The 11,193-nt window shown below is 48.7% G+C and overlaps 1 protein-coding gene across 7 annotated transcripts in view; it reads right to left on the minus strand.

Annotated features, from left to right (window-relative positions):
* Positions 1-4,563, minus strand: part of PAX2 (paired box 2) — a 127,879-nt gene extending 123,316 nt beyond the window's left edge. For 6 of the 7 annotated variants that reach the window (XM_078643058.1, XM_078643059.1, XM_078643053.1 and 3 more), the window contains exon 1: positions 3,982-4,114. In XM_078643058.1, the coding sequence (XP_078499184.1) occupies positions 3,982-4,024 (43 nt within the window). In that variant the 5' untranslated portion in view covers positions 4,025-4,114. Of the gene's footprint in view, positions 1-3,981 lie in introns of all 7 variants that reach the window. The other variant, XM_078643054.1, reaches the window with a different exon arrangement.
* Positions 4,564-11,193: the final 6,630 nt, after the last annotated feature.

The raw sequence follows: 11,193 nt of genomic DNA on the forward strand, positions 1-11,193 counted from the left end.
TATCTATCTACCTATCCTGTCTGTCTATCCGTTCATCCATCCATCCATCTATCCATCCATCCATCCATCCATCCATCCATCCATCCATCCATCCATCCATCCATCCATCCATCCATCCATCCATCCATCCATCCATCTATCTATCTATCTATCTATCTATCTATCTGTCTGTCTATCCTGTCTGTGTGTGTCGCTGCGGCCCCCTCCTGCAGGCCGCCTGATAGAGATCTCGCCCTGTGTGCTGAGAGTGGACCTGCCGCACCTCTGTGTCCCCCCCCTCTCCCCTGACACTGACTTATTGGCCCTGGACTCGAGGAAACTCGCATCGCCCTCGCATCGATCCGGGATCTAGGCTCGCAGACGCACCCTCCTCCCTGGCAGAGCCCAAAACACCGAACCCACGTGCGCCCTCGGGCCTCTGGCAGGGCGGCCGAACTCTGCCCTCCCCGGACTCGGGGGGGCTGTGATTGGGTGCGTGGGTGCACTGGAGGGGGGCACACATGAGGTTAGACACTGCTGTTAGGGCAGGTGCCCTTTTAGGCTGCAGCAGCAGGCTGTGTGTGTCGGCAGGCTGTGTGTACCCCCTCCCCCCAACACACCACGAGGCCTCCTGCATGGCTGGCGTCGGGGTCTCCCCGCATCCACGTCACTGCGGGTGCGGGACGGGGCAGGTTTCAGCTCTTTTTGGGGGGGGGGGGTCCATTTACGTGCGTTCAGTTTGCAGGTTCTTACCCCCTGCAATATCACAGTGCGGGGTCACTAAAAAGCAGTACGGTGGAGACCGTGCGCCCCCCCCACACCACCCTAAGAGTGGGGTGAGGCTATTACTAAGGGGGAGTGATCCCCGTACCCACCAGCAGACAGTATAAACTATCTGGGGAGGGGGCCACGGTGCGTCGGGTGGAGTGGGTCTACCCTTACACGCGGTGTTCAGGTGATATTTTGAGCCGCCCTGTGTGTGTGTGTGTGGGGGGGGGGGGGGTGTTTTGCCTGCGCGTGTGTACAACCAGCCCCTGCACATGTCAGATATAAAGTTACCGGCCAGCAATTTTCCCAGCGCCCGAGTGCTAAATAATGCAGGGGCGCCTTTGATAACTCACATTACATATTATTAAAAGGCAACAGATGCGGCAAAGATTAAAAATTAATAATTAAAAGTGTGTGTGGCCCGGTGGCTTCTCTTTCATGTTTTGTGCCCGCCTCGTCCCCCCTTTCTGTCCGCGTGCGCGCACGGGCAACTGTCCCCTTGCGCGACTTTCATGGCGCTGTGCGCGACTGGTGCGCGTCTTTGTGTGTGCTGTGTGTGCCTAGTGTGTGCTGTGCGTGCCTGGTGCGTGCTGTGCGTGAGGGGGCTTCTTCTGCCTGGAACACAGGTCCGTCCTCGGGCTTCGGGCGACCGAAGAGTCGGCGCCAAAGCCAAGGCACCGTTGCCACTCGAGGAGCTTTTGCGCAACGGTTTCACTCGTTTCCAAACATTAGCCGGATATTATTACTTGGGGGGTGGTGGGGGCTGTACTGGGACAATACTGCAGGTATTACACCCCTGCACAGCGCTGAGGAGGCCTTCTCACTAACGTCCCACGAGGTGCTGGCAGTTTGAAATGAAATGGTAAATACTGTCCATTTGCACTCTGTCCTGCCACAGATCGGTGTCCTTTCTTTTCGTTGGATCCAGTATTAAAATACATATGGGCTTCAGATGGCCCACCCTTGTGTAAGAGCACGGCGTTAAATAATAGGTGGCGTGGTGCACACGTGTCCGCGCGCTTCTCACTTTAGAATCGGGGATATGCTTTGTTTAAAAACATATATCTATGAGTAAACATTATCAGTGAAACCTCGCCGCTTCGTTGCTACAAGGTGTGCTTTTATAGAGGTTGTGTTCGGTTTCAGCAGGTGTACGTGCCCGTTCACCCCGTCGCCAGCGAAGTTTACACGGCACAATACATTATTAATGCACCGGTGTGAATGACTTGATGTTTACTCGTTGTTTCACTACCCTTGTATTCACCAGCTGAATAATATCAGAGATTTGTGTTTTGCTCATAAACAATAAACTCTAAGAGAGCATCTATATATATATATATATATATATATATATATATATATATATATATGTTAATACATGATATATATATCTGTAATATCAATAGTATATATGTGTGTGTGTGTGTATATATATATATAATGAGCTTCTCAATGCCAGCGAATATATATATTTAAACACACATACAATTATATATACATACATAGATATATGTGTGTGTGTATATATCTATACATACATAGATGTATGTGTGTATATATCTATACATACATAGATATATGTGTGTGTGTATATATATGTGTGTGTGTGTATATATATATATATATATATATATATATATATATATATAGTTACATTATTTTTCTTTGACTACAAAGCACATGTTCCCGACTTTCTTTATTCTGTGACTAATTTCGATAAAATAAATGAATCTGGAAGAAAGACTATATATATATATATATATATATATATATATATATATATATATATATATATATATATATATATACATTGATCTATCTAGACACAGGCGTATATACGCATGTGTATACAAATGTATATGTGTAGGTGTGTGTTTAAGGCCAGTGAGTAGTGCTGTTTGAAGGTGTGTGGTGTTGTGTCTTTTCAGAGTGGGCAGTTGTGTGTTATCCTGTTATTGTTTGCTCCTTGAGAGGGGGAGTCCCCGTGTATCCCCAGGAGGTGCATTGGTCAAGAGATAGACCTCTCGGGCCATAGATAAATGTGTGAAACTCCTGTAAGGGCACCGCAGCGGTGCCAGTGACTGGGGTTGGTTGGGGGCCACACTCAGTGTCAAGAGGGTGCTTGTCCCGTGACCCGAAGGAATGCATGAGAAGTATGAAAGAAGAAACATCGACGACTCAGTGAGGAAATATGGAACGAGGAAGAAAAATAGAGGAGTTATAAAAAGGGGAGAATGGGAGCAAAGAATGGTGAAAGTAAAGCACCGAAGATAAGAAGGTGAAAATGTGCGGAGAGGAAGACAAAGGGCTAGGCAAGTTTAATGGTGAAGATACAGCGAGAAGATAATGAGGAAAAATAATGCAAGCGAGTTAAAGCAATGAAAGCGGAAATAATAAACAGATGAAAGGAAATATTGAGGAAATAATAAAAAATGGAGCGAGTAAAGTGGCGTGGAATGGTTAAACAAATCGAGTGATAACAGACAAGGAAAGGGCGCAATAAAAAGCTCGGGAGTAAAATAGAGAATAATAAATACGTGAAGGAGTCAAGAGAAGGTGATAAAACAATAAGATTGAGGGAGTAAAATTGTGTGGAGGTAATCAAAAATGAGATGACAGGCTACTGAAGTGATGACGAAAGAATACAATGCAGAGGAGGAAAGCAAAGGTGAGGGGGAAATAAAAGTATGAGAAAATAATAGTAAGGGGTCGACAGAATTGAAAGGCAACGAAAGTGGTAGCGGAAAATGAAAGAAACTGAAAACGTGGGTGTAAACAAAATCAAATGACGTAGGAATATAAACGTAGTGTATTTGATGAGGGAAGAATGGGTGAGGGAAAAACAAGAGACGATGGAACCGGGCGAAAGAAAATTGAAGGCATGCAGAGAAGAGGAGAAAAAGAACACGCGAGACACGGTTCAAAATAAAAATACGAGGACACAGGAAAAACAAAGAAAGATGAGGAAATAAAAGTGAAGGGGGGTGCAGATGGAGAAATATGGCGAGATGCTCATAAAAGTCTGAGGTGCTTGATGGGGCGCGCGCATAGGGATCATGGGACCGAAGAGATAGCGAGACAAAAAAAACGCAAGCAAGTAGAAGGGCTTGTGAGATTAAAAAGGCAAGGGGAAAGAAAAAAGAGAATGTAGGAAGGGGGTGGAAAGACGCAAAGTTGGAGGGAGGGGGGGGGCGCAGAGAGAGCGCACTGAAGCCGGGCTCCGGCGGTACTCACGGTGCATGGCCGAGAAGGGGTCCGCCTTGCAGTGCATGTCCATGGGGAAGCAGAGGAAGGGGACGTACTCGGCTGTAGTCGCCGTTTCGGCTCCGGGAGAGAACTTCAAGAGTCCGCAAACGGGGGGCTCCCGCGGGCAGCGGCGCCTCCCTCTGCCCCGTCCCTGGAGCCGGAGGATAGATGAACTTTCCCAAAAGAGGCGCGAGTTGCGTGGAGAGCTGGCGGTCGGGGGTCCCCGCTGGAGTCCTGTGCTGAGAGTCGCGGGGTCCTGTGCAGAGTGCAGGGGTCCGGGAGACAGACTCGGGGTCCCGGGAGCAGGGCTGGAGCCCGGGGTCCTGGGAGATGTGCGGTGCGCCCTGAGACGTGAGCCGGGGGGTCCTGGAGGGGTGTCCGCGTCCTGCGCTGGGAGCAGCGGGTCCTGGGCCGGGAGCAGCGAGTCCTGCGGTCCTGGGTGCGAGCCAGGGGTCCTCGGAGACGCGCCGGGTCCTCTCAGCAGGGCGGGGGGCTTCTGGCTGGGCAGCAGGTGGCCCCTCTGGGCATGGCTGCACCTCGCGGTGGTCACTGGGTCAGACCTGGGGCCCCTTCATGGCTGGCATCAGAGTCAGGTGCGCAGAGGCCGCCGTCCACCTCAGCTCGGTGCCCCTGTCAGCTGCTTCCGGGCGGTGGGGCGAGGGAGAGCCGGGGGTGGAGGCGGCGAGTGTGGCTGGACTCCCTCCCAGAGTGCGCAGAGTGCGCAGAGCAGGCGCAGGGACGCAGGGATGCAGGCAGCGGCGGCGGCAGCAGCCTGTGTCACGGGAGGCGCCGCTGCTGCCGGTGGGATGTGTCTGCCAGGAGGCTTGGCAAGAGAGTGGAGCCTCCTCTGCCCGCGTGTGTCTCTCTAAAAGCGGCCGACCCCCCCTCCAGCAGAAGCCCCCCTCCCCTCCGCGGCCCGGGAGATGGATGACTTGTCAGACAAAGGCAATAGAAGCGAACACTCCGTGATTCGTCCAGGGAGGGGGCCTTGCAGGAGGTGCCTGCCTGCCCTGTCACTCCAGTGCAGGGGGGGGGGGGGTGTTCGGGATTAAAACTACTGAGGAAAGGAAACTAGCAGATAAGATAAGCGCCGGAGGATGCGAGCAGCGAGCGTTCAGCTCCGGGCAGCTTCGTACTTCATCCGCCAATGATGCACTTTCACGTGTGGCCCTGGGGTGTCCGGCGCGTGGGGGCCTCTCGGACACCCCTTCGTCCCTGCTTCTTTAGCAGTGCAGCGATTGGTGCCCCCGAATGCTTTGGAAAGTATGACGTCCTATTAACTACTATGTCCCCTACCAATTTTATTCTAATTTATTAAAATATATATATATATATTATATTGTCGTGTTTATATGATTATGAAACAGTCAATATAATTTCTTTGTGTTTACCAAGCGCTTCAATTCCTGTAGCTTTGAGCGCTAGAAATAACTCTTGATTACGCATTAAAGCTGGCCCGGTTATCGACCTCAGAAAAATGAAAAGCTGAGTTGGCCCTGCTGCTCGTGCCAGACGTCCACACAGAGCTTCTGTTGGTGTTTTATTTCGTGTTTTTAGGGGCACCCGTGGAAGTGTGAACAAAAAAGCGTATGATTATAATTCGTGCTGAAATGCTCCTGTCATTTCAGCTCCTTTCGAGTATAGTTGTGTTCGCCATTTTCGTACACTTATAATAGTATTGCAAGGGATATACCATTATATTCCCTTATGTTTGAACATGGAAGGCCTTGCGGAAGAATGTGTGTCCTCGCGCAACCTTACCCAGTCCCTAATTTCCTATATTATCTTTGACGCAACTGGGTGAGGGCACATATACCATCTACGTGTAGCATTTATGAAAAATAAACATTGCTCCCCAATACCCCAATCAAGCTTGTTAATACCCCCTTTAAATTCTATAGGGCGTGTATTATCGCCATACCATGCTAGATCAGCGCATATTCACTCTTCCCAGGTCAGGAGGGGAGAACCCCGTTAGAACAGAAATATGTTAATATTTCTCAGACTATTTTTCTCCTCATAAAGCATCTTTCCTTCAGATGGTCAATATAAAGAAAACACTATCTGGACCATGCCCCCCCCCCCCCCCCCACACCCACCCACCCACACGCACACACACACACACACTCACAGGAGAGTCCGCTAGAATGTTGGGATGTCTGCAAACATGGCATAATTGTCGCCATCTTGTGAGTGCTGGCACTGGGGCTTGTAAGTGGGGGCCTGGGGTGAGGTTAGATGGCCACAGGGCACACTCACCCTAGGGTGGCTTCTTGTACCCCCCCCCCTTCACCCAAGGGGTTGTGGTGGGGCTCTCTGGCAGTGTGTTGGTGCGGGGGATTGCTGTCGTGTTTCCAAATGTGAGCTGTCCTGGGACCTCAAGATGTCTACCTCTCCCTTACCCACACATAAAACCAGCCACTAACCTCACACAAGCACAACACATACAAAACCAAAACACTCCTTAAGCAGGCATACAAAACAAAGCCACAAAGCACACCGTCCAAACACACAAACAACACGCCTACAAAAACGTACACACGTGCGGCCTTTTAAAGCAGCCCCAATCCCATCTGGTCCCATTTCCATTGATTGTCTATTAATGGCGGTGTCTGTCCGCCTGCGCGCGTTCCTCGGCCTGTGAATCCCACATGGTTTGTGTCGCCCGCTGAAGAGAGACATCCCGCCCCCACCCCGGCCTTCTAAGTTGGGTGAACGGAACACACCAGAGAGCTTTATGAAATATTTCCCACATCCCATAAATCACTCTGGCACTTCAATTGATGCTTTATTTTGCTGTTGTTGTGTTTCTTGGAGTGCTGCTAAAATGGGCATTTCTGTCCAATTTCACCATGGCTCTATTAGGTGTATTTAAAAAGAGGGCCTGAGACCACACACTTCCTGCGTGTTTAGTGTGTCTGTATGTATACACACACACACACTATATACATATGATATGATACAATATGTGTGTGTGTGTGTGTGTATATATATATATATATATATATATACGTACACACTATTGTATCATACCATAAAATGATATATGATACAAGTGTGTATATGCATGTGTGTATATATATTATATATATGTGTATATATATATATATATATATATATATATATATATATATATATATATATATATATATATATATATATATATATATACATACACACATGCATATACACACTTGTATCATATATCATTTTATGGTATGATACAATAGTGTGTACGTATATATATATATATATCGTGCAAATAAACCTACAAGTTTAAACTCACTGGGAGTGCTGGATTTTCTGACCTTGTCAGGGGAGCTGCAATATATATATATATATATATACACACACACACACACATATTGTATCATATCATATGTATATAGTGTGTGTGTGTGTACATACAGACACACTAAACACGCAGGAAGTGTGTCTGTATGTATACACACACACACACACATATATATATATATATATATATATATATATATATATATATACAGACACACACATAAATACACACTTGTATCATATATCATATCATATCATGGTGGGCACTATGCAATATGGTATTTATTACCCTTGTTCTGCGTAAGACAGGGCCATGATTCACAAGAGGCGGAGCCCTGAGTGTGTCCTAAAGCCCCGCCCTCACCATTGGCGACGAATACCATATGACACCGCCCACATCTTCATATATGAATGATGCCGGAGCATTTTTAATTTTTATTAGTTGTGGAATATGGTATTTACAATTAAGCTAGCATGCAAGGGGTTAAAGTTGTGCTCTGAGGGGGAAAAAATCACACAGGAGGTGTCATCATTATTAGCAAATGTCTTTATCCTTGTTAAAGTCACTATAACATGTGGTAAGTGAGGCGGGAAACAGCCACGTCAAGATTCCTACACGTTAGCAATAACATAGATGTTGACCTTTGCACTGTAGTAATAAATGTGTGTTTATTAGAACAGTTACTCTAAATAACATGTCTTATTGGGCCACACACATCCTTCTATAATTATGCAAGTGAATGACACAATAAAACTTCTTATTCTGTGACTGGATAAAAGTATTTTAAGAACATTGTCAAAAGCACTTCGATTATTTATTGCTACAGCATGTAACCACGGATTATAATTGATAACTAAATCCATGCGTACACAGGGGCAGATTTACAAGCCCCCTGCGCCAATTTTGCGTCACTTTTAACATGGGGAAAATGACGCAAAAGTGACGCAAGGGGCTAGGTAATCTGCCCCATATTTTCTATACTTCCTAGTATATTTAGTGAGGTTGCACCTTACTTCACATTGAGTTCCGGTCCGTTATATACGTCTGTTTATAACGTCCATACAAGAGAGGAGTGCATGGATAACACTGCTGCTCCATATATAATAAGTTATTTATCGCCACTGTTTGAACCGCTGCTGCGTCCCCTCTCGTGGGTTATTGCCCGGCCACCCTCGACGAGAGTAATAAACTGCATATGGTACCTGCACATCCAGGGGCAGATTTACAAGCCCCTTGCGTCACTTTTTACTTGGGAAAGTGACGCAAAAGTGGCGCAAGGGGCTTTTAAACCTGCCTGCCCCCCAATATTTATAAGGATGTGGATGCCATTGACACAAACAGAGGCGCACACACGGTTTCTGTCCACACATCTCCATTTTGGGCAACAACAAAAAACTGTGCTACTGGGGTCCTTTCCTGTCCCATAGTCTGTCAGACTGGCTGGAACCAGGGACCCCGGTCGTAAAAGGTACCTGCCCTGGGAGGGGCGCACCTTCATTGCAGGCAGGAATTTCACACCTTCCCCGAGACTGGTCTTCTCTTTACAAGCAGCGGGCAGACAATCGCGCCAGGTTGTAAAATGGAGAGGCACTCTCACCTTTGAGCGAGCAGGGGGGCGGGGGCTGCTCCCCAGGCCCCGGCGGGCTGGAGACCGCTCAATATACGCCCTGTCACTTCCACCTCCCGCCCCACTTAAAGGTATGCACTACAGGCGCCGGGGTCAGTTCCTGGAGTTTCTCTTATATGGGGTGTATTTTTGAACCCCCTATACATTCACGACATCCTTAAGGGATGGCGGATTCGCCTACGTTGGCTCTGCCTGGCCTGGCACTGGTGACAGCGCACATGTAATGCACTGGCCCGTGAATGGTGGCACACTTGTGGTGAGGGGTGGATGCCCACACAGGTGTGGTAAGTTAGATAAACACGCCACGGCATATTGCCCTCGCGGAGTCTGTGCGTGTAGAAGAGGCCTTATACCCCTTCCCCCTTTTGGTTTAGTGGTATAAACGGACCCCGCTTTAGCATCGGGTCTTACAGGCCAGGTCCTTTCGTCTCATCTTTGATTGTCCCCCTATGCCTCGGGTAAGTGACATGGGGTCTGACGAGGAAACGCCCTATACATAGATTCCCGCCATGAGTGTCGGAGGCGTCACAGCAAACTGTGGGGGTTATTCACAAGCCCCTTGCGCCGCCCGTGCGTCATTAGTTCCCATATTAAAGGTGCGTCACTAGGTCCCATATTAAAGGTGCGTCACTATTTCCCATATTAAAAGTGGCGCACCGGCGGCGCAAGGGGCTTGTAAATAAGCCCCTGTATGCGCAGCACGCGCCAATGCCCTAGCACTTATTACCACGTGTTCGCATGTGCTACACGGGGCTGTACTCACTCCCTTTCATATACTTTACCATACAGAAGGTGGACATCTGAGAGGGAACCGAGACCCCTTCAGGGTCAACTGTCACAGTGGGCTGTCAGAGCCGTCGAGAGGACCCCACTCATGTGCAGGAAGATGACGGGTAGGCCACTCTTTTTGAGCCCTCACAACTCTCCAATTCAGGTGCGTGACGCAGGCCCCGTGCTATCCTATCTTGAACCTTTTTTAGTTCAGGCACACAGCGGGGGATTGTGCACCCCACTCACCTGTTTGGACTCCAGCTCACTCCGGTTCACGTGCTTAACATGGGTCACCCCACCCCCTTTTCAGGCCTCTTCCCTCCTTAGGTACAGGGGTGTTTCAGATGGCTCTGAGTCCCCAGTCCCCTAACCCTTCCCCCCATAGGTCAAATGTGCGACACGAGGCCCAGTCCTCACACCGTCTTTCAGTCTTGCTCATCCCATGTGGCGCAGCGCCTTATCTGTATTTCTTCAGACTCCTCCCACTCCATAGATTAAGGGCTAATGCACTTATACTTTCAGGTTAAGGTGTGGAGTTGGGAGGTGAGCGCTTTGCCGCTCCATCCTATCTATGCGCTCCCTATCCGAGCGCTCAGGTGTAAGTCACAAAGTTGCCCTGACTGTAGTACTCCCTTCCCCAAGTTCTCTTCTGACATCTGTTTACGAGTATAAGATGCTTAGCGGCGTCCGAGGTCCCACGGTGCGGTGCCCCCTCTCGCCCCGGCCGGTGACACGTGAGCAGAAGACGCAAGCGTTCCTGCAGGAAAACACTGGGAGATCAGGTGCAAGTGTTCAAGCAGCCTGCACTTCGCAAGAACGCCCGCTAGATGGCGGTGTCTGGTTTCATTTGGTTTAGGTCTACACCGGATGCCCTGCCTCCCTCGCCAGGGGAGGAAAGTTTCTGCAATCACCGGACTTTTGCATCTAATAATCAGCAATCCTGGCAAATGCAGGAGCTGCTGAGAGTATACGAAGAGGGTTGGCAGAGTATACCAACTCGGCAAGAAACTGCGCTCAGCGAAGGGGAGGATTAAATTGAGGGAGACAGCGGTTAATGGTTACACCCAGCAGCCCAAATTAAGTGAAGTTATATATTGATAGGAGCATCGATCATCGCTTTGGTATTAACAAGGCGATCGGTCCGTGGGCCCAGCATGTACCCCGAAAACCCACGTGCTACCCCAGTTCCATTTCTGCACCGCCAGTCCGCCGAGCTCAGTTACAAAAGCGGCTTCCTTAACAGAGACACACAAAACCGTAAGGTGCAAACACCATAAAACGGACCCGACTGTATAATAGCGCCGCACTGGTTTAAAATGGAGCATTTTGTTCATAAAGCATTTAAAATGTGAGCGCTCCGCCATCTCGGTTCTCTGCCATTAATTTTTAAGATACCGGCTCTCGGTTCTCTCCCTGTGAAAGGCAGGGGAGTCTGACCCGCCCCTTTGTAAATGGAAATTGAAATTCTTCATGTGGCGAAACATCCGCTCTGCACTTGGTTTCTGTT

The sequence above is a fragment of the Lissotriton helveticus genome, chromosome 5_1 (genome assembly GCF_964261635.1).
Source record: "Lissotriton helveticus chromosome 5_1, aLisHel1.1, whole genome shotgun sequence".
NCBI lineage: Eukaryota > Metazoa > Chordata > Amphibia > Caudata > Salamandridae > Lissotriton > Lissotriton helveticus.